Genomic DNA, 23,599 nt, shown 5'->3' with positions numbered 1-23,599 from the left:
CTCCTCAATGAATGTGTGAGGGAGTAGGACTGATGCTGGGAGCACTTGTGTCTCATTTACTATGTTTGCCCCTTTGTGACTTACAGGAGATGATTAAGAAAGAACCCCGGGACTCTCTCTCCAGCACCATACGGCTCCAGGCCATGGCCATCATTATCGAGCTGAGGTAACGTGACCTCTCATTTAACTGCCCAGCCTTCACACCTGGCTTCTCACTCCATGCTCGGTGGGACCAGAGTTGCCAATAGCAGTCCCTCACTTCGTGCCTTTTTCTCTTTAGATGCTGAGGACTCTTTGGGGAGGAGCTGGGGGACTATTGCATGGCTGACTGATGATTTTCTACCCCGTAACTTTGTAATCCTCTTTACTCCACATGTGATTCAAAGCCAAGAGTCTCTGCAGACATTTTGAGATGATTTTCTTTCTGGAGGTGTCAGCTGAGTCATTTCCTTCACTCTCTTCTGTAGTGTTTCTGAGCCGGATTTACTATTCGGGGCACCAGTCCCTGCCCTCCCGTGCTTTTCCTGTATTCTGTTAATCTTTGCCGGTGTCTTACTCTTCTACATTGTTACTGTTCACATGATCTTGTTCTCTTGTATAGTCCAGATGTCTCTTAGTCTCACGCTCCTTCAGCATAACCCTCAGTTCATGTCCTTACCATCTGATGCCTCCGTTATGCTTCAGCACCTCAAAGTCCAGGCTTCTTCCTTTTACCAGCAAAAAGCATGTGGTGAAGGCCATGGGCTCCCACCAGAGAAGGGTCCTGCTGAGAACATTCCTCAAGAGCGTGTTTTCCCTGCCACTTCTAATGACATTGCAGGTGCAAGGAGTAATCAGGGGTATAAGCGGCCAGTACACAAAGGTAACTCAAGAATGGCTTCCTGTTACTTACTTTGGGCCCATATTGGTGATATGTGACTACACTGTCAGCGAAATTTCTCATGGAACGCCATTGTGGAGTATCAGTTGGGGACTTTAGCCCCGGTGACGTGGCCCTGATCATTCGTCCCATGCATACAGCAAGTAGCTGCCACATTCCCAATTATGAAAATGATCCATCCGTTTTCAATTTACTAGGGAACTACTGGGGATCCCAATCTGGGTCGTGAAGCTAGAATGAGGCATGTGGAATGAGGAAAAAGTACTTAGTGCTTGCCCCAGAAATGGGGCTGGCTATTGTTTGATCAGTGACCGGGTATTTCTGGTGTGTGGCACCTCCCACAGCTAGGTCCTCTTGCATGAAGGGGCTGAATAAAGTTGGGGTCCTGCGGCACTCGATACAGCCACATTTTCAGCCTGAACTTTACTTTAGTCCCTACTTTTGACCTGCAATTATTTGCAGTTACACCTTAGCTCACATGGGCACTTGAAATACCTGATTTCACACCTAAATCCAGTACTTTGGCATCGAAGTGATCAACTTGACGGGTGAAAAGACCAGTAGGAGCAAAGCTGCGCCTGCAAATTGTGGGTGTAAATATGGTGGCAAATCTTTAAACATCTGACCCGTACTGTCAGAGTTGCTAAAGCTTTCAGTGCCTGTGCTTTTTTAATTCTGAAAAGCCATTTATGGCCCTAAAGTTGAGGGGAGAGAAATTACAGACACTGGACCAAATTCACTACCAAAGTCAATAGAATTTAGAACACTTAATTTGCCTCACATCCCGCATGCTCACATATGCTCTCTCTAACCAAATCATTGGAGTGAATAGTATCTAAGACCCAGAGGAGTAAAGGGCAAAGACACAGGGCCGGCGCAACCCATTAGGCGGTCGCCTAGGGCGCTACAATTTGTGGGGTGGCGACCACAACGGTATTTCGGCGGCGGGACCTTCCGCCGCCTCTGTGGGGGGCGGCATTTCGGGGCGGGACCTTCCGCCGCCTAGGGCAGCAGAAAAGCTGGCGGCACTCCTGCAAAGGCAAGGTGATATATTTATTAAAGTGATATTTATTTCTAATGTTAAAAAATCTCATTTCAGTGTAGGACTTTCTTTTGCTATAACACTTTCCTTACTCTCTGATAAGGGCTTTGCTGCATGTTATCTTCCCAAGGGAGGCATTGATGAATTCATTACATCAGGTTTGGGGATGATTTGGAAGATCAATTATAAGAAAAGGGTCATTTATACTGCAGATGTCTTTCTGTTATCAGTTTCCTTTGGTTTATAATGGAAATGAGGCAGGGATATAATGATGCATCTGGCTTTCTGGGTGATTGTCAAGAGCACAGCTTTGAATCACGGCAGGCCAATATCAGTTGAAACATGAGGCTAGTTTACTCGAGATTCCTGAAGGATTCACTGTCCAGAACAAATCTAAATACGGTTTTTCTTGTGCTCAGGGCACCCACATTATTGAATAAGTGAAGTAGCTAATTATTTAGCAACTATTGCGTACAAGAAGTATGGGCCAGACCCTTCGCTGGTATGAATCCATGTAGCTTCACGCCCGCTGATGGAGCTATGTCAATATGCACTCATTGAGGATCTGGCCTTATTTTTATAGACCTTGTCTTAGGACAAGGTCTGAACTATAAATTCTATTGGTTTATGACTTGGAAGCCAGAAAGGACCATTAGATCATCTAACCCAGGGGTGGCCAACCTGAGCCTGAGAAGGAGCCAGAATTTACCAATGTACATTGCTGAAGATCCACAGTAATATGTCAGCAGCCCCCCATCTGCTCCCCCACCCCACTCCCAGCGCCTCCTGCCCTCTGGCAACCCCGCTGATCAGCGCCTCCCCCTCCCTCTCCGCACGTCCCGATCAGCTGTTTCGTGGCATGCAGAAGGCTCTGGAGGGGAGGAGCGATGGCACGGCAGGCTCAGGGGATGAGGCGGGAAGGGGTGGAGTGGGGGCAGAGCCTGTGGCAGAGCCAGGGGTTGAGCAGTAAGCACCAGTAGTGTAGCTAGGGTGGAAGCGGGGCAGCGGCCGCTCCCACACCGAGCACAAGTGGCGCCTTTTTCATTTTACTCACCCGGGAGCAGAAAAAAAAAGGCGCCACCTGCTGCGGCGCTTTTACTGACGGGGCGGCGCTCCGGGTCTTGGCGGTACTTTGGCGGCGGGACCTTCATTAGCGCCAGGTGTCTTCAGCGGCACTGAAGCTTCATCGTCAAAATGACGCCGAAGACCCGCAGAGCGAGTGAAGGTCCCGCCGCCGAGGTGTCACCGAAGACCCGCAGAGTGAGTGAAGGTCCCGCCGCCGAGGTGCCACCGAAGACCCACAGAGCGAATGAAGGTCCCGCCGCCGAGGTGCCGTCGAAGACCCGGAGCGCCGCCCTGTCAGTAAAAGCGCCGCAGCGGGTGGCGCCTTTTTTTTTCCCACTGCCCCTGTTCCCTCCACCTGGCTACGCCCCTGATGAGCACCCCCGGGCACATTGGAACGTTGGCGCCTGTAGCTCCAGTCCCGGAGTCTGTGCCTATACAAGGAGCCGCATATTAACTTCTGAAGAGCCGCATATGGCTCCGGAGCCACAGGTTGGCCACCCCTGATCTAGCCTGGTTTCTTGTATAATACAGGCCAAAGAATTTCACCCTGTGATTCTTGCCTCAAGCCCATAAGATAAATTATTTGTATAATCCACAGCTCTGTGGCGCTGAGCATAAAGGTTCCCCCTCCTTTCAGGTTCTCTTCATTGAAACATTGCAGACCCTCAACGAGATGCTCCTGAGTCTGATTTTAGAAAATCCAGTTCCGGCTGAGCTAGAGAGGATCTTGCAGGTAAACAGGATCTGGAGATGCCGGTTGGAGGATGGTAAGGTAGGGAAGAGGAACAGGAAAATCTTGTTAAGAGCTTGTGAGGGAAAGGAGAGTTAAGGAAAGAATGGAGTGCCCCATCTCCACAGGGTTCTCCTATTAGGGCATATGTGACAAGGTTCATGTAGCACGAGGGAGTCTTCTATTTCCATCTGTGAGGTCTGACAATCTCCTCCATTGTTACCCTCAGTTTCTTTCCTGTCTCCTGGTGGCCCTTACATCACAGTGTCCTTTCCAAATGAGGACGTTATTCCCTTTACTGCCCATCATTGCCACTCCTGATGCAATTGGAGGGGTCGCTGCCAGGACTCTAGTCCCCCGTGAGGGCTGGCACCTGGCCTCCACAGAACTCCCAGCTCCAGCTGTCCCACAGTGAGAACCAATGGGTGCAATGGGAACCAAGACTGCCGCTAACTACAGAGCATGAGGGCTGGCCCAAAGTCTGCAATCATGAAAGAATAGAAGTTTTCCTCCAGCTGCTCTTATTTTGCTGAATGAAATGCTGGATTGTGTGGCTTGTCCAGAGAAGACTTGGCCCGTCCCTTCCTTACATAGGACCCAATCCTGCATCCATTAAAGGCTCGATCCAATGCTCATTGAAATCAAATGGGGACCTTTCCGTTGACTTCAATGGGCATTGGATCGGTCCTTAGATCAATGTCAAAACTTTCATTGACTTCAGCGGGTGTGTGACTGGGCCCTCAGAGAGAAATGCACTTTGCTTTTGTTCAAAGAGAAGAATTCCATGTGTATTTTGAGTCTGCACAAAGCAGACGCAGCCTGTATCTGTAAGAATGAGATGATTCAGCCAGAATAAAGATTATCCTTTGGGGATCACTTGTATACACCCTTTCCCCCTGTTATTTTTAACCTCTCTTGTTTTTCCTGCAGCTCATGGACTCCTGGATGCAGTCCAGGGAAGCTTGCCGGCGGGAGAGGGCTGTATGGAGCAGCATACTGCTCCTAAACTTCGTGGCCACAGAAGTCAAACTGGATGTGAGTAACTCTTGACTTCTAGTGACCTGATTGCAAACTAGACCTACAGGGCACTCTCCCACGCCAGAGAAACTTCCTGCTTAGAAGTATGTTGATGGGCCCCACAGTGCAATGCTCCCTAATAGGCGGAGGAAAAACCGATCTCGTTGCTCGTCCATCATCCTGACTGAGATGGGTTGGCGGCTGATACACTTGGAAAATAAATCCAGTGCCCTGGAGGAATAGGCCACCTCTTTCCAATGCAGGAAAGGCAGCTAACAAGGGGCACAGGAAGAACAGGTTTTTCTATGGTTGGATCTAATGAATTTCAGAGAAAAGAGATTTCAAAATCCTAGAGACTGAAGACATTTCATCCCCAGCTGGTTCCCTGTTTGCCTCCATTCCTCATCCTAGTACCATGGGATACTTTCATCTTGTGGAGCTGCAGGAAGAGGCCTCTCCATTCCAGCCCACCTCAGCTGTTACAGATCATTATGATCCTGATCTTGCTCCCACTGAAGTCTGTGGCAAAACTCCAGTGGACGTCTGTGGTGCGGGATCAAGCCTTATATTCTTCTTCTGGCTCCCAAGCCTCTTCTGAAGAGGGAGAGCTGAGGATCACTCCCCATTCTAGAAAGGGACTGTGTGGATATAGACTCCTTGCCTAGGAGACACAGCCCGCTTTACCTGCAGTGGTAATGGATTCCTCCTCTCCTCTTTTGTACAATTAGGAAGCATCTCCATTCACCAGGCTCGGACACCTGGTTGCAGTGCTGGGGATCCGCTGTGGGGATCCCGTCAAGGCGATCAGCTCAAAGGCAGCAGGGGCTGTTCATTACCTCGTCTCTATTGCGTGGCGCCAAAAGAGTAAGAGAAGCACTGATGAGCATCTGAATCCCCCTCCTGGGAGCTAAATGCTAGAGACTTTCCTCAGGCAAAGCTCCCGTTCAGGATAGTGCCTGAGTAAGAAGTAGAGCATCTGGCTCGGTATTTATTCCTTACGTTCCTTTGAACAGAGTGCTGGTTTTTTTGTGGATCTAGAAACAAACGTCTGATAGTCATCCCGTAATTCTAGCCCTGACTTTCAAAGAAAGGAAAGGGGAGGGGGGGAATACAGAGAAAGGCAACACACGTTACCGCAAACTGAGACTGGTAGAGCTCATTCCGTCAGTGGGAATGGGAAGGGTCAGTGGGACACGATGATAGGGGATTCAACGCCATCAGACCAATTAGTTCAGTTTGAGATGCCTGTACCCCGAACGCCCCAGAACTTTGATGGCTGTTGGAAATCTGGATCCAAATCTGGGGCTCGATTCATGACTGTGTTAATCCACTTCTACGCCACTGAAGTGTTTTGGCTAGATTCCAGTCACTTGATAGAGCCACTTTACTCTGGGGGTCAAGGCCCTGATCCAGCACAACATTTACGCACATCTGTAACTTTCATCAGGCGAGTAGTCCCATGGAAGTCCCTGGGATTATTCATCTGCTTAGAATAATGTACGTGCTTAAATGCTTTCCTGGATCAGGGCCAAACAAAGGGCTTTGTCCAGTAAAGAGGGATGAGAGCAGAAGCCAGGAAGCAGAAGGGAAAGTTAAGAGTGTTATTAACATGTATTTCAGTTGCACAGTTGGACAGAAAGAATGTGGAATGGACTGAACAGAGGAACAAGGAATTTCTGGCTGCTTGGAGCCCCACTGTGGTTTGCAACAGCCCCTCCAGGATCGCAGAGGTAATCACATCCTGGCACTAATGACCATTCTACATTGGTGTCAGTACAATACGGTATCGCACAGCTCCAAACTACTTCCTGTCCCTGGATCGCCCATCTCTATTGTGTATGGCTTACCCAAGAATTACAGCTCCTGCCCTTACTCATGGCTAGAAATGACATGCTCAGAAAGAAACAAGATGGGTGAGGTCCAATTTTTTTATTGGATCAACTTCTGTGGGTGACAGAGACAAACTTTTGAGCCATAGAGAGCTCTTCTTCAGACAGAGCTCTGTGTAGCTCAAAAGCTGGTCTCTCTCACTACCAGAAGTTAGTTCAATAAAAGATATAACCTCACCCACCTTGTGTCTCTAATATCCTGGGACCGACACGGCTACAACAGTGAAGACAACAAATGCTCATAAAGAGTGATCTACTCTGTACAAGTGGTTCTCAACCTTTCCAGACTATTGTACCTCTTTCAGGAGACACTGATTTCAGTCCCAGGTGGCAGGGTTCGGGCTTCAGCTTGAGCCCCGGGCGGTGGTAAGGTGGCTGGGTGCCCGGTTTTCGACCAGAAAATCTGGTTGAAAAGGGGATCTGATAGTGTCCGGTCAGATCTACTGACTGGACACCCAAAGTCCAGTTACTGCGGGTGAGGGAGGTGGGGAGGTGCCAGGTCATCACCCACACCAGCCCCTACTCAACCGGGGCCGCCACCTACCCACATCATGTGGCTGCAGCTCCCAACAGGCAAATTGCTCCTGACCTGGGCGGGGAAGAGGGGAAGAGCAGTGAGCAACAGTGGAAGGGGAGAAGAGGACCAAATGGGGGGCAGGGCCTCGGGGGGGAAGAGGCAGGGCAGAAGAGGTCCAGCACTCCTGCATGAGTGTCCGGTTTTTAAATATTACAAAGTTGACAAACCTAGGCAGTGGGCTTGGCTTGGGCTTCAGCTTCTGCATGTATCTTAGATTTGCGGGGGCCCTGCTTGCCACCCCCAGAGCCTGCACCCAGCACCCAAAACCCCCTCCCGCACCCAGACTCGCTCCCAGAGCCCGCTGCCACTCCTGCACCCCAGCCCCCTGCCTCAACCCAGGGCCTGCACCCAGCACCCAAACTCCATCTCAGAGCCTGCACCCTCCCGCGCCCATACTTCCTCCCAGGGTCTGCACCCCAAACCCCCTCCCGCACCCAGACTCCCTCCCAGAGCCCGCACTCAAACTTCCTCCCAGAGCCTGCACCCCAAACCCCCTCCCGCACCCAGACTCCCTCCCAGAGCCTTAGGCAGGTGTAGGGGGAGTCGGGACTTGGACCCATTCTGGGCAATGCCAAAAATTATACAAACCTGCCGCCCCTGTGTGTACCCCCAGGGGTATGCGTATCCCTGATTGAGAACCACTGCTCTAGCAGATGGGTTCCCAACCTGGGGGGCACAGCCACCCTGCCCTTTCCTTATTGCCAAATGGAACAGGGTCTTGGCTAGTTTGGAAGGGGACTCTGGGAGGGTCCTAGTATAGGAAAGGGAGTGTCCATATGGGGAAGGTTGAACGCCTACTGCTCTAGTACTTTGGGTTGTTAGAAGCTGTCACAACGAGGTCTATACTATATAGGCTTGATCCAAAACCTATTGAAGCCAATGGAAGTCTTTCCATTGATTTCAATGGTCTTTGGGTCAGGCTGCAAGCCAGGAAGTATGGTGATGGTGTCGTAATCAGGACTTGGGTGCTGTATTTATGCTGGGATGTGTTGTAGGAGGGTATCACATACAGTCACAGTCAAAGACCGAGTACTGTAACAGTCATTACTAATATTACTACATGGATCCCGCAACTGCTGATCTTTTAATGGTGACCCTTGCACCTCAGATGCCTGAGAAGTAGGTGTCTGACACCACTAAATGCACATCCTGACGTGCATGGCAGCACTCCTAGATTGGCCACTGTAATGGTTTAACTAGTCCTCTTGCCTCACTGTGAGTGATATGGTTTCGCAGCAGAAGCCTCATCAGCCACTGGGGCCCTGTAATAGAAAGGAGTAAAACAGAGCCCCTGAGAAGCTGGAGAGGACCTGCAACCCCCAGACAGGGCTTTCTCTGGGCTCCAGTAGTTATCAGCTCCCCGTGGGATCAGGACGAGGCCTTTTGTAAATTACACTTTTCCCTGTATGCTTCAGCTCTTTGGAGTCTATTTCAACCCAAGAGAGAGGACAGATTTCATTCTGACTGTTATGGATGGCCTGACGAATCACTGCAACAATAACTGCCAGCCAACTGCAGAGGGATTGCTGTCTGCCATGGTGAACAGCGGTGGGACTAAGGTGGAGAAGGTATGGGGCGCTGCTGCTGAGATGGACAGAAACTAGAATTCCCAGTGCTGGGAACAGTCATACGTTCAGAGAGTTTAAGGCCAGAAGGAACCATCAGATATTCTAGTCTGATTCCTGTATATTGGAAAACATAATCCCAACTATACATACAAACGGAGGGGGTCTAAATCAGCTGTTACCACTCAAGGGTGGAGTCATCATGGACAATTCTCTGAAAACATCCACTCAGTATGCAATGGCAGTCAAAAAGGCTACCAGAATGTTAGGAAGCATTAGGAAAGGGATAGATAATAAGACAGAAAATATCATATTGCCTCTGTATAAATCCATGGGATGCCCACACCTATAAATTCATGAATGGTGTGGAGAAAGTAAATAGGGAAGTTTTATTTATCCTTTCACACACACACACACACAGACACACACAGACACACACACACAAACCGGGGTTAATACAAACCTAAGGAAATATTTCTTCACACAGCACAACTCGTAACTCATTGCCAGGGGATGTCGTGAAGGCCAAAAGTATAACCAGGTTCAAAAAAGAATTAGAGAAGTTCCTGGAGGACAGGTCCATCAATGGCTATTAGCCAAGGTGGTCAGGGGTGCAACACCGTGCACAGGGTGTCCCTATGCCTTCTGATTGAAACTGGGACTGGGTGACGGGATGGATCACTCGATAAATTGCCCTGTTCTGTTCATGTCTTCTGAAGCATCTGGCACCAGCAGAAGACAGGATACTGGGCTAGATGGACAATTGGTCTGACCCAGTATGGCCATTCTTATGTTACCCCTGTATTGTGCCTAGATAGGACTCATCTGCTTTGAGCCATTGATATGTGGTCTTTGCGACAATGCACCTTGTAAGGCTCTGAAATGAGCCCTGCCAATAATATAGGAAATTGTGACTTTTAGGCAAAACCTAGAGGCTAACTCTGATTCTCCAGGGATGCTGAGGTTCCCTCTTGCCCCAGCTGCAGGATGGGATGAGCGTCTTGTCCTGTCTCATCTGGTTCCCTCTCTCTCAGGCAGCAGACCTTGTGGCTGGGGTTTGCAGCCGGTTGGATTCAGTCCAGCAGCCCAGCTCCAGGACCCTGATGAAGAAGTTAGTGGCCCTGCTGGCTGGCGAGGCGGAGCATCTGGACACAGTGATCTCATGCCTTCTGGACTACTCCTTCCCTACAGACAGGTACAAAATGCCTCCACTCTTTAGGCCTCGCGTGATCCTTTGAGGCCCTATATGAGAACCTCACCACTGAGCACATTGTTTGGCCTTACTAAGGCAAAGTATAAAGCACTGACTGTTGAGGACTGAATCTCCCCCCTCTACATGGGGCAAATTACCTGCCCTCTCCTCCTGATGGCTCTTCTCTTTTCAGCCACAAACCACAGCGAGCGAAATCCGCCTGTCAGAGATTCCTCTCCCCCATTCCCTGAATGTGTCTCCCCATGTGCAAGGCAGGAGCTCTCATTCCCAGTCCCCCTCTCCCTGCCCCTGGGACTTGTTAGAGATCTGCCTGTGGGAGGGGTTCTCAAAAGCACAGACCCCCGCACCTACGGTCAGTGCTCATGGGTCCTGGAGCAGGGGGTGGATTTAAGTCTGTGTTCTTGAGTTCACTATCCCTTTGCTACTCCGGCTGGCAAGCGCAGAGCTCATTCCGCCGTTCTCCTTCATCTGAATGTACAGATAGTGAGCCTAGGTGGAACGTTTGCTGTCTGAAGCACATTTGTGTTTGGGCAGGAAAAGTTGAGCAACAGTGATTACGCAAAGCGTGGTTTTATGATGGATGATCCCAAGCGGTGAGTTCCAAAAACAATCCATATCAGCAGGGCCGGCTCCAGGCACCAGCAAAACAAGCAGGTGCTTGGGGCGGCACATTTCTAGGGGCGGCATTCTGGAATCGGCCATCATAGGTGCTGACTCCGGGGCATGGGGAAAAAGTGCCCCCGCCACCCCAGCTCGCCGCCCCAGCTCGCCTCCGCTCCGCCTCCACCTGCTTCCCTGAGCGCGCCGCCGCCGCTCTGCTTCTCCCCCCTCCCTTCCAGGCTTGCCGCGTGCGAAACAGCTGTTTCGCGCAGCAAGTCTGGGAGGGAGGAGAAGCCGAGCAGCAGGGTGCTCGGGGGAGGCGGCGGTGGTGGAGCGGAGGTGAGCTGGAGTGGGGAGCGGTTCCTCTACCCGCCGTTACTTCCTCCGCCCCCCCCACCCTAGCTCACCTCCGCTCCGCCTGCTCCCCTGAATGTGCCGCCGCTCCGCTTCTCCCACCCCCCGAGGCTTGCCACGCGCGAAACAGCTGTTTTGCGCAGCAAGGCTGGGAGGGAGGGAGGAGAAGCTGAGCGGGGGGCGCTCAGGGGAGGCGGAGGTGAGCTGGAGCGGGGAGTGGTTCCTCTACCCCCTGTTACTTCCTGCGCCCCCGACCCTAGCTCACCTCCGCTCCGCCTGCTCCCCTGAAGGCGCCGCTGCTCCGCTTCTCCCCCCTCCTTCGCCTGAGAGGGAGGGGGGAGAAGCAGAGCGGCAGTGCACCCGGGGGAGCAGGCGGAGCGGAGGTGAGCTAGGGCGGGAGGTCGCGGGGGCCACCAGGAAGCAATGAGGGGGGGAATGTGAAACGCCCGGGGGAGGAGGCGGGGCTGGGGATTTGGGGAAGGGGTTTGGAAGGGGTGGAGTTGGGGCGGGGCTGGGGGAGGGGGCACGAAAAAAAAAGTGGGGGCGGCCAAAATTTTTTTTGCTTGGGGCGGCAAAAATCCTAGAGCCAGCCCTGCATATCAGAGGATTCTACTGAAACCCTCCCTCACACAGTTGTTGGCTGAGCGCTGCGGAGATCTGAGCCACGCTGCTGCATGCCCGCTCCCTTTTTTTTTTAAAGGGAATTTAATGCTGGTGAAAGATGCCCAATTGACACCCTTGGATAATGAAGACCTCAGCTGCAGCCCAGGTAGTGACGATGAAGCTTCCTCCACACTGCCCCTAACAACACTCTGAGCTCATAGCTGGAGGGGCTGCCGACTAGGCAAGAAAGGCTCATTCAGCCTCCATGTCCCGTTCAATCCCTGAACCTACCAACAAGGGCCAAGTATGGTAGTTGACTCTGTAATGTGGACAGCGTGCACTGGGCACTGGTCCGAGACCCTTAGTTCATTTCATATAGGACATCTGCTGCCAGAGAAGCTGTATTAGCCATTAGCCATCAGCCTCTCGGTATTAGCCATCAGCCAGTAACAGGTCGTGACCAACTGAGGCCAGATTCACACTGGCAGCCTTGAGCTGAAATGCTCCATATCCTGTGTCAGTGATTCTCAATCTGAGGTCCATGGAGTCCTTGTTCATGCTCCACATTGAATTGCACAAGCTCTGGGGACTGGACTGCTGGGCAGGGCGTTGGCTCCACAGGAGGATTTCTCTTACAAAGAGATTACATTGGTGAAGAGGTTTAATAGCTTTTCTCCTAAGCCATCCAGTCCCTCATGTTGCCGTATTTCTGAATTTCTAGCAATGCGGCCGAGCTATGGCAGTTCCTATCTGCTGACCCGGCCCTCGGAGGACAGGTGATGGAGAACCTGGTTGTGAAGCTGCAGAGTCACCACAGCTCTGAGCACCAAGCCTCTCACACGTCTGCTGCCGTAAGTCACTGTTCGAACATCCATAGCCCCATACAGTAAAATCTATCCTATGTCTCTGTCACACGGCACACTCACCGCCAACGCGCCTCCTCATGCCAGGACATGATGTTGCAGGGCTTATTCCACACTGGTGTCCCCTTGTCCAGCCTCCTGGTTCTGCAACACTCCGCAGGTTCCATGGTCTGGCCCTCTGGCCACGTCACCTCTTCCAGGGTTAACAGAAAAGTCCAATATGGGAAAACCCAACATGTAGTGGCCTCTGTGCCAGGCCCTCAGTCCCCATCTGAGCCTCATCATTCTTGGTTTCTTAGTCCTGAGGTCGGTACTTTGCCTCTTGCTGGGGAACCCAGACCTGACCTCTGCTCTGGGTTCCAGCCCACGGACCCCATGATAGGCTGCTAAGGACTGTTCCTTCAATCCCTCACCACTTCCCTGAGCTGCTCCTCCCTTTTTCCTGCTTGTTAGCAACTCCCAGGGGTCTGCAGCTTCTGCTTTTCCCGCCCTGGATTTGTGGCTCCTTGTGACTTCTTCCCACCCAACTTCTGAGGAGCTTCCTCAAAGCTGTTCCCAGCCTCCCTGGCAGCAGCTGGGCTGTGTTTCAAACAGTCCTTCTGGTTTCCCTCCATAAGATAGGAGTCCCTGCCCCCTAGCCTTCCTCCTGGAGGTGGCATTTACTTCAGGCAGTCCCTCCACCTCTCCTGCAGGCAGGACTCCCCCAGTCTCCTCCTTTATGTTGGGTTGTAAGTTAGCCAACTGTGGGGCCTTAGCCAGATTCTCCTGGTGGCCCTTTTTCCCCAGTCAGTCCTCAGGCTCAGAGGGTTCAGGCATAGGTGCTGGAACTGGGGGAACGGGGGTGCTGTAGCACCCCCTGGCTTGAAGCAGTTTCCATCATATACAGGGTTTACAGTTTGGTTCAATGGCTCTCAGCACCCCCACTACACAACGTGTTCCAGCACCCCGGGGTTCAGCCTTCTCCTGCTGGTGTTTTCTCTGTTAGGAGGGAGGAGGCAGCATGTATGCTGATCCCCTTCCTAAAGCTCATCCCAATTCACTGGGAGAGAGGGGAGTCCTGGCCCTCCCATTTTGCAAGGCTCCTGGTCCCAGGTCCTTACAGAAACATAACAGGAGTTCCTCCTGAACACGACTTATTCCTTGGACCACTTCTTCCCTACCAGTATTTCCCAAATCCTTACGTATATCAGACATCTCAAAATCTGACAGGGCCACGCCACGCCACGTGACAAGGGTGGGCTGACCCCTAGCATCGCTACCTTTACAGGGACAGACTATCCCCTCCATTTTGGGGCTACTCCATAATGTCCTGACAAACCCTTGGGGGAGGGTTCCATTCATCGCATCCATGTTGGAGCTCTGAGAAACCCCTGTGACACTGTCTGCCCTGGTGCCAGCTCAGGATAGGGTTGCAGGCTAATTCACTCAGATGCTAATAGAAATCAAAGGAGTGTCAAAAACTATTGTAGTGTAATCAGGCAGTTCACCTGTGTGTTTGTTTAGTTCAAAGGAAAAGTTAAAGGAAACACTTATCTTTATAACCTGTTGATTGCTATTGTATTGTGTATATCCCTGTAATTAGTTAACCCTAGATCAAAAGTGTGCATTGGTGTTAAAAGATGAGAATGAACTTGATGTGTAAAGTTTATGAAAACTAATGAAGGATTCTTGTTTGCTATTACATTACATTGGCATCGTGTATATCCCTGTAATTAAATTACCCATCAAACACAATTGGAGCCTTGGAAATGTAAATGAAGAAGACTGCTAACTTCAAAGCAAGGGCTACTGTGTTTGACAACGGGAATTCACAGACTAAATCTGAATTTCCTACTCAGCAAAACCCACTTGGGTAAAGACACTGTTCAGATTGGTTTCTGGAAAAGCTATAAAATAGATGTCAAGGAATGATCCTGTTTGGACTCTTACAGGGAAGATGCCAAATGCAAAATGGAGATCCCCAGAAACATCTGGGTTCCTGAAAAGACTTTTAGGAAACCAAGAGATTACTACATCTCTGCTATCATTTGGGATTTACAAATTTTGACTCACCTGTTAATGTATTTTACCTGCTTTAACCTCTCAATAACTTTCATTTATTTTTCCTAGCTAATAAATCTTTAGTTAGTTTACTAGAGAATTGGCTGCCAGTGTTGTTTTTGGTGTGAGATCCAGAGTACCAATTGACCTAGGGTAAGTGACTGACCCTTTGGGGTTGGGAGTAACCTGATGTGGTGTGATTTTTGGTTTTAATAACCTTTAATCACAAAGTTCAGTTTGTCTGGGTGGCAAGATAGGCTGGAATGTCTAAGGGGACTGTCTGTGGTAAGACTGTCCTTGGTAAAACTGGTACTGTAATCCAGGAATGCACAATTGTTACTGGCTTTGTGAAATCCAATTATAGAATAGACTACTAGTTCGGGGTGCCTGCCCTGTTTTATGACAGTCTGATCTAAGATTGGCGCTCACAGTTGTGAACCACTCCAGAGAGAGTGACAATTGGTGTAGTCAGCACAGGAGTCACATGCCACAGGTCAATTGGGCTTAAAGATCATAACCCAACACTATTTAAAGTTTAAATTTGATATGGAGAGTTTTAAGGGTTAAAGATGAGTTACAATGGGTGAATCACAATCCTATGAGAGTCTTGACTCAAAAGAACTTGAAAAAGTATGTAAAGAAAGGGGGCTATCTGTTAAGAAGAAAGCCGCAGAACACGAACTGAGAGATTTGCTCATGGACTTTGACCAAAAAGCAGGATCTCAGCCCCCCTATACCCCAGATGCAGAAGAAAAGGCCCCTCTGAGGCACTTGGAAGCCAAGGAACAATGCGAGCATGAAAGAATGACGGTGGAAGTCCAAATGAGGGAGAAGAAAGATGCCGAGGAAGCTGATGAAAGAGCCACTCTTCTCTTCATTAATTTATGCTCTCCCATTCTTAGTCCCATGAGGCATTACCCCCACCCCAAGCATGCTGTCTCTGCAGCCCCTGCAGGTCAGGAAGCTCTGCGAGATCCAAAATCAAAGCTAGGTCCCCTGTGTGGCAATGCAGCCTAGTGTCACCAGACTCCACAAGGCAAAGCCTTCAACCTGCCAGTGCCCGGCTTCCCCCGCCCTGCTGCTCAGGGCAGTTTAACTCGGTTTGTTTCTCCATGAATCAGGGGAGTTTCATAGCACAGAAGCAGGAAGTCCTGAGAACTGACGCAGGAGGGAGTAGGATTTCCAAGTAAGCTTGTGTCTGTCTTGTTCCCTCTTCAGGCCACATGCGCCCTCTATGAGATGATCTCGGTGAGCAAGTCCAGAGATGCCACAACCCGCCTCTATCCTCAGCTGCTAATGGCTCTTCTTGTCGAAATCCATTTCAGCCTGGGACAGAGCATACCAGGGGATAAAGTCTCTGGAAGGGAAAGCAGCCGGCAGAGCCTCCACACCAGGTACTGCGCCTACTGGAAAGTCAACGGTCTAATTACATGGACAGTCATAGAGAAGTCATAGTTCTCTTCTCCAGCTCTCATGTGGCCCCTGCAGGTTTTCCATAACTCTCTAATTCTGAGGGAGTTAGCAGGCAGGGCTTAGGTTGCAAGGGTGTCTCAGTGGTAAATGACATACCGACCAATGCACTGCAGAGGAAGTAGAAAGACTATCCCAGCAGCTATGGGGAGAAATTAGTGGGAGCCAATTTGCCAGTGTGTCAAAGGAATGTGGATCCGACACTAAAGGGCTGAAGTTCTCCTGTTCTGTGACATTGACATGCCCTAGTGCTGATGTGCAATTGTCTGTAGGATTTGCTCAGAACTCTTTCTCTTTCTTCATATTATTAAATTGTATTACTATAGTCCCTAGGAACCCCAGTCACGAACCTGTGCCATTGGTGTGTCTTTCCACACACAAGTGAATCCGTCACTCCCTGACAGACCTACCATGAGGGGGTTCCTGGCACTCAGTCACGCTGGTGTGTTGTTTGAATCTAGCTCTGCAGTGGAGGCTATAAAGATGCTGCTTCTCTGTGTTGGCTGCCGTTCCGAGCTGACTGTTATGGAGAAGGGGCAAGGCTGGATCCTCCTACAAAGCCCCCAAGATCACCTCCATGGGGTGAGCCTGCTGGCCAGGTAATACATAAGCGTTTTCCATGCAGTCAGTCCTGCTAGTGGGGGCAATTCCAAAATGAAACATTCCTCACTTCTGGGCTGCCATGTGGCCCCAAGCTGACCCCTCACCCCCTTGTTGCAGAACGTGCTTCTTCCCTTACTATCAAAGGTATTTCTGCTTTGTGTCACAGAGCCATGGTGCACTATGCTTGCCCTGAGACCACAAGGATGCTGCTGGACCTAGTGATCCCGCTCCTCGACAGAGGTGATAAGAAACACAGGCTGACCATGATGGCCTTCTTTGTAGAAGTAAGTTTCATTAGCTGATGAGCGCAATTGGGTCTTGTGTCCTAGATTAGTGAGCAACTCCTTAAATCAAGCCTTTGAGACTCATTATTGCGCTACATAAACGATGAGCTTTATTGGTCATGTCCACATTGCCAGGTGTCCATTGAGCACTGACTAGGCTCCCCCAGTCCTGTCCCAGCACGCTCAGTGTAAAATCTGAGATGGATCCTTTAGGGGATCATTGGTTGCTCCAAAGTTGTAATCGGGAGCCTGATGGGAATATCCAAGAAACTATGGTTCTGTAGAACAGCATCAGCCTGGACTCTCCCGAAGGGCAGCTGGGTCTCCTGTCGGCATCAGCCTTTCTGCAGGTCCATGAAAGGTTCCTCCCTGTGAAGTCACTAAGGAAAAGCAAAGAGGGGCATTGAGAGTGGGTATGGAGGAGAGAGGATCATGGTAAAAGCTCCCCCAGATGCAGGATCATTAGCTCTGAATGTGGTGAGCAATCTTTAACCTTCTCTATTGGATGGGTTAGTTAGAGGCACATCACCAGGAATGAGGTGGCTCTATAGTCCATCGCTAGGTTGTCCTCCCCATTTCCACGGGTTCTGTCTGGCTAGTTCCTATTGACAGTTTTCAGGGATTGTCTCCTCATCTAACTCATTAAGGGATGGGGTTTAATTCTCTCCTCACCAGGAGTCCAATCCTGGGTCCATTGAGATCAATAGCAAAACTTCCACTGACTTCAGTGGGGTCAGGATTTCAACTCAGGGGTTTGATTTCTCAGTCCCAGCTTTCGCGTTATCTCAGAGCGGCTTGTTCTGCTTCACAGGGTCACCACGAGGGGTTCGGCTGCTCTTGACAAACCCCCAGATGCACAAGAGTCCGCCATACAAATGGTCACTGAACATTTTGTTGCCCTACATGTTCTCCTGGAGGGTAGAGCAACTCTGCTAACGCCTATGGCTGAGTCTAGTGCTAATGGCCAGTCAAAGCCCCAGGAAGTCAGTGGGAGGACTGGGTGTCACACACAAAGTGGGGCTGATGTATAGCAATGGACGGTACAACATGTAGGTTATGATGCCTCTCCACAGAACCGACACAAAGTTCTCCCTGCTGCTGATTCGCTCTGTGTTGTTTTCAGCTTCTGCGTCACAAAGAGGCCAAGAAGCTCCCATATCCAGACACTTTGGACCATCTCGAGGAGTGGACAAAACACCCCAGCCCAGTTTTCCGTTCACTTGGTCTAAGAGGACTCAGCATCCTGGCAACCCAACCAGGGAAGGTGAGAGCCCAGGCTTGGTTAACTGGAAAACGACGAGGTGGGGACAGTCAGGGACAGGGAGCGGTGGGGTTAGATGGGTCGGGAGTTCTGGGGGGGCTGTCAGAGGGCGGGAAGTGGGAGGGAGTGGCTAGGGGGCGGGGCTACCCCCCAATGGAGTGTCCTCTCTTTGAAAGTTCAGATAGGGTAACCCTAATTCTCCCGCATGCAAATTACCCCAGCAGCATTCCTGTTCCTTCTTGTAGAGACCATTCCTGGTGCTGTCACAAAGGAAGACCTTGATTGGTCTAAAGACCTTAGCGAGCACACAGGGCCCTGTCTCATAGCCCCCTCCAGTGGCAAGACCCAACATTGCAGCACTGCCTCAGTTTTCCCCTCCTCGGCTTGACTTCACAAATACCTCGTTCAATAACACCCTTATTCAGGCTCATTTATTAAGACAAACAAGCCTTTGAAGGCCAAAGATAAAACCCTCAGAATCAAACCTGACAGTGTCCAACGGACTAAAAATCAGAAACAGGATCTTCTGCCACATCTCCTCTTCTGAGCTCACCCAACAAAGGTTCGACGCTGTCCTTAGTAAACGTAAGAAAACTTAACTTTGGCGCCCTTCCTGGGCACCCCTTCTGCAAGCTTTTTGCCCCCAGGCTCTGCGGAGTTCTTTGTTCTCTTGGGGGAGGACTGCTTCCCAAGGCTTCCTCCCTGGAGGCCCTTTTCCCCCATCAGATTCCCCCTGCCTTCCCTCCCAGGGTACTCTAGGAGCCACTCCCCCCTGCTCCTGCTTCCCCTTCCTTCCTAACAGCCCAAAATAGTTCTCTCCTCCTCCGCTGCATCTGATTAATGCATGGAGCTGGCTGGCCCCAAAGTCTCTGGCCCTGAGAGAGGCAGAGCACTCTATTAAAGAGTGTTTGTGACCCTGCCCCCAAATGATATTTCAATGCCTTGCACTATCAGGTCCAAGTTTCTCAAACTTTGCAGAGGGTTCAGCTCTCACCTAGGACTCCCCATGGGCCAGGTTTGATTTTTTCCCCAAGTTTCACCATTTGGGGGATTGTCTGCATGGGAAAAGAAGGTGGCTAGAAGTTTTCGTTTGTTTGTTTGTAAGTGGAAAAACTGTCCTACAGCTCAGAGACGCAATCACCCCAGGAAAAAATCACAATTGACTGGGGAGCATGGAACATTTCCATCCAAAAAGGGAATGTTTTTAGGAGCGTATCAAAAGGAGCAACTAGAATGGAAACTGTGTACCACCAGCCTTAACTATGGAGATTGCTGCCAGCATCTGCTATAATAATAATTAATAGCACGTAGAAAAGAGAGAAAAGCCCCGAAGCAAACCACAGCTTTGCCCACCCTACACCAGAACGACCCGGGACAGGGTTAGGATTCACTGATTGCCTCGTCAGGCATCCCCATCGATTCTAAAGCACCACACCTCCAACTGTGGAGACGGAGCTTCTCTCTGACTTGGTGCCATGGGGTAGAATAAACACAGCCCTGGCACTGTGGCGTGTACTCACTGGAGGGCTGGGAGATCTGATGAGCCCCCCCATGTGTGTGTGTGTGTGTGTAGGTGGAACAAGTCAAGGCCCTGCTGCCTGCCATCCTTTGGGGCTCGGATGAGATGGATGATGGGAGTATTCTGGAGGCCATCTCAGCTGTTCAGAACCTTCTGCAGAGCCTGGATGGGAGTGAGCTCACCAGCGTGGCCAGGAAGCTAATCCCCTTACTCGATGCTGTAAGTCAGGGGCTCTTGACCTGCCCATCCCCAGCCAGACAGTGTTGTGACTCTGGAGTCGTAGTGGTGGCATATCTGACCTGATCAGTTCCGAGCCATTGCCTGGGCCTCAGGCATTGGTGACACCTTGGTCTCTCGTGTTCTCTGTGTGTGGCATGCAACCCTTTGGTCTCCTGAGGACTGATATGCTTTAATCTAACTCAAGTTAACATGCTCAATGTAGTGGTCATGGGGTGAAATGTAATGTCCTGTGCTTTGGAGTCTAGATGAATGAATGACCCTTAAATGCTATGAAACTATGAAAGTGTTGAACCCATTAAAGAAACCCTCCAAAGAGCCCTTCACTGTGGATGGAGTCAGCACTTACAGGAGGCCTCCAGGAAAATTTAGGAACCACTGTCCTAACCTGTGTTGTCTGCCCCTCCACCCAAACCTTTCTGCAAATGGGTGCCCTCTTGGTGGGCAGACCATGGAGTTATTAGTCAGACTGGCCCCTATCTGTGGTTTGCATTGTGCCGAGCTCACCCTGTAAGGAGAGTGTGAAGCTCCCTCGGTGAGATCCCCTCATGGTTGTGTGTCCATCACAGGTGAGACCCCAGGTGCGCTCTGCTGCCATCATGCTCTTTACAGAGTTGCTTAACACAGTGAAGAGGAGGCAGAAGCCCCTGCTGCAGGAGGAAGTGACCCGCAGCCTGGTCCCACTGCTCCTTCACTTACAGGACGAGGACCCTGACGTGGGCAAGGTGAGTCCCGCTGCCATGTGCTCCCTGGTGCAGCAGGCCCTGACTGCTCCAGCTCTCCTGCTAGGTCTGTCTCCAGAGCCGCCTCCCAAAAGTGAAAAATCTCAGCCCTACCCGCTTACCCAAGCAAGTTCCCTGGCCTTCAATGGACACACAAGTGGAGATGTTTTATGGCTCCCAGCAGCCACTTCCTAAGTCACTGAACTGCAGCCACCATGAAGATCAAACTCCAGGAGCCTCCACTAATAGGAACAAAGAGACACCAAGGGTCAGCAGGATACCATGTGACCCCCACATTCCTTTCCCTCATTGATCATTTCAGCTGGCTTTTCACTGCAGAGTGACCACAGATTCCAGCTCTTGTCATGATGCAAACTCTCCTTGTCCCATCTTGTGTTGCAGAGGTGTCAGAAAGCCTTGGCTGGGTGTTTTCAGCTCCTGGGATGGTCTTGTCCTAAGCAGATTAACAGCAAGAAGGCTTGGCACACCCATCCCCGGGTGGTGGACAAGATCTGCCAACACTCTGTAAGTGCCTCTTAGAAGCATCCAGCTCCCACACTCCTCCCAGTGCCTGTCAGATCTGAACAGCCAGACCTGGCCAGGAGTTCAGTACGGAGGTGAAAGCTCACAACATAAAGAATCAGTTGATGGCAAAAATGCCTTCCGAATCCTGCAGGAAACTGGATGTCCCCATTTTTCACCTTACCCCAGCCCATTGGCCACTTCTGCACCGTATTTCCTATGCTCTGCACCCTCTCTAATGTCCTCCCCTCTCTAATGTCCTCCCCAGATGAAGCCCATACAACCGGGCTTCAGTGTTCTCTAGTGCCAGGCTCCAGCCCTGCAGTGCCAGCAGCTCAGACACCAGCAATGTGTCTGGTGACACTTTGAAATGGTCATTTAATGACTCCCTGGCATGTAGATGGTCGCCCCCAGGATACATGGATATGGGAGCTGCATTCTTCCCACCCCTCCAAGCCAAGCAGCTACCTGGAGATGAAATCTCTCTTCTCCTCACCCTGCGGCCCCAGCAACAAGAAGCTTCTTTGGTTTCTATTCCTAGGTGCTGAAGCTCAAGAGCGTATCTGACATCTTGCTCCAATGTCTGGATCACCTCCAAAGCCCCCAGGCTCCAATACGATGGGCAGCAGCCATCTTTATCGGTAACCACGACTTTTCTTAAGCAACTTCTATCTGAGAGGTTGTCCCGTGTTCTGCTTGGAGGGCACTAGCAGCAAGAATTAACCCCCTGGGATCCTAGTGTCTAGATTTCCTGCCCTTGAGGCAGTTGGGCTGGGGGTTATATCAAAAGGCCTGGAGCAAATTACAACCCTACCCTCCAGCTCCACCGACTGGAATCCCTGTGGGACTGCAGCAATACCATAGCCATTGGCAATCAGGCTCTCTGTATCTTCCAAGACATGAGCCTCTTTGTCTTGGAGCTTGTGGACTTGTCTGATTATCCCAGGGACCACTTGAAAGCTGTTTTGCTTGTTGGAAAGACTGACATTTTTTAAAAGGTAGCCCCAGGGGAGGTGAAAACTCCTGCAAGATTCATTTCCATTGTACGTTCCAGGTTGCACTGTTCAAAGCTCAGAGCCCGCCATGGTCAGGCAAGAGAAGGAGCTGATACTTCAGTGTAAGTAGTTGCCACATGGCTGTGTTTGCATGTGGAAGGAGACCTCATGCTCCTTGTAGAATATCAGGGTTGGAAGGGACCTCAGGAGATCATCTAATCCAAACCCCTGCTCAAAGCAGGACCAATCCCCAGATAGTGTTTGTTTGTTTTTTAAACCCCAGTTCCCTAAATGGCCTCCTCAAGGATTGAACTCACAACCCTGGGTTTAGCAGGCCAATGCTCGAACCACTGAGCTATCCCTCCCACTTGTGAACCAGTCTAGGAAAAAGTGCAACTCCCCCGCCATGCTGCTGCATTGAGTTCAATTTAGACGTGGCCAGAGGTAGCTGTTGAGAGAGCCTGGACATCAGTCCCAGCTTTGTTTTCTCTGATGTCAGGCATCACTTCCATCTCCAGGTGCCAGAAGGTTTTACCAGGAGAAAGTAAATGCCAGGCAGGGTGAGAGGCCCTGGCATGTGTCAGGGAGATGGTGCTAAGGAGGTGCATGCCCCAGAATGCAGTGGAAGATGGTGCTGCCAAGGGCAGATGTCCCTGAGGACTTAAGCGGTTATCAGATGGCGATGACACTGATAGCCCTGGTGTGTCCAGAGCATCTGGGAGGAGTTAGTTGCTGTGGAAGATCAGGGGCGGCTCCAGGCACCAGCGCAGCAAGTGTGTACCTGGGACGGCAAGCCACGGGGGGCGGCGTGCTGGTCGCCATGAGGGCGGCAGTCAGGCAGCCTTCGGCGGCATGCCTGCGGGAGGACTGCCGGTCCCGCAGCTTCGGCGGCAATTCGGCGGCAGGTACGCTGAAGGCGCGGGACCGGCAGATCACCGACAGAAACGCCGCTGAATCCGCGTGACCAGCGGACCGCCCGCAGGCATGCCACCAAAGGCCGCCTGACTGCCGTGCTTGGGGTGGCAAAAAACATAGAGCCGCCCCTGTGGAAGATACAGAGGCCCATGGTGCAGGTGCTAGGGCATGCTAATACTATATGTGTTTTGACCTGAGCTTCCTCTCTGTCTCAGCTCTCAGTAGCCTGCAGCAAGATCCGGATTCCTCTGTCCGTGTCAGTGTCTCACGGGCCATTCAGCAAGTTCGGGATGGTGGCAGAAACCAGTCACCTCAGACCCTAGGAGCTAGATTCAGGAACCTGTTCTGCTGCTTGACTGGCCAGGAGGAGAGGGAAAATGCTCCTGACAGAGATCTCTTGGGTGGCCCGGACCCTTCCCAAAGCCACCGATGGGACTCAGGAGGGCCCTGAGTTCCCACAGAGAAGTTGGTGACTGGAGGAGGTCAGCTGAGCCACCACCCCAGCCCCGAAGCCAGTGCCTGCATGATCCTGTGGTAATTACCTGCATTGTTCCCCATGAGATGTAGGCAGCTGGGGATGACTTTAAGTGACCCCAGTACTCAGCAGAATGATAGCTACTGGCTCCAGCTAAA

General features: G+C 51.0%; 1 protein-coding gene and 1 long non-coding RNA gene across 2 annotated transcripts; both read left to right on the top strand.

The window, feature by feature from the left end:
- Window positions 1–5,518: 5,518 nt before the first annotated feature.
- LOC128845539 (uncharacterized) lies at window positions 5,519–8,756 on the top strand. Its single transcript, XR_008446668.1, has 3 exons — window positions 5,519–5,598; window positions 6,355–6,464; window positions 8,616–8,756. It is a non-coding gene; the product is annotated as an uncharacterized LOC128845539 (long non-coding RNA).
- Window positions 8,757–9,625: 869 nt separating this feature from the next.
- Window positions 9,626–21,717, top strand: LOC128845219 (maestro heat-like repeat-containing protein family member 7). Its single transcript, XM_054043611.1, has 11 exons — window positions 9,626–9,634; window positions 9,800–9,960; window positions 12,257–12,386; window positions 15,657–15,832; window positions 16,370–16,507; window positions 16,678–16,795; window positions 17,919–18,059; window positions 19,630–19,794; window positions 20,382–20,537; window positions 20,937–21,059; window positions 21,598–21,717. The coding sequence occupies exons 1-11, from the start codon at window positions 9,626–9,628 to the stop codon at window positions 21,715–21,717; spliced, it is 1,437 nt and encodes a 478-aa protein (XP_053899586.1).
- Window positions 21,718–23,599: the final 1,882 nt, after the last annotated feature.

The sequence above is a fragment of the Malaclemys terrapin genome, chromosome 11 (genome assembly GCF_027887155.1).
Source record: "Malaclemys terrapin pileata isolate rMalTer1 chromosome 11, rMalTer1.hap1, whole genome shotgun sequence".
NCBI classification, from domain to species: Eukaryota; Metazoa; Chordata; order Testudines; family Emydidae; genus Malaclemys; species Malaclemys terrapin.
This window is presented reverse-complemented; position numbering and strand designations above follow the sequence as displayed.

Excerpts from the sequence above, each read along its gene's own strand:
- LOC128845219 (XM_054043611.1), top strand. Across the intron at positions 18,060-19,629 it reads TGGCAACCCAACCAGGGAAG|GTGGAACAAGTCAAGGCCCT; the intron begins GTGAGAGCCCAG and ends GTGTGTGTGTAG. Across the intron at positions 19,795-20,381 it reads TAATCCCCTTACTCGATGCT|GTGAGACCCCAGGTGCGCTC; the intron begins GTAAGTCAGGGG and ends TGTCCATCACAG.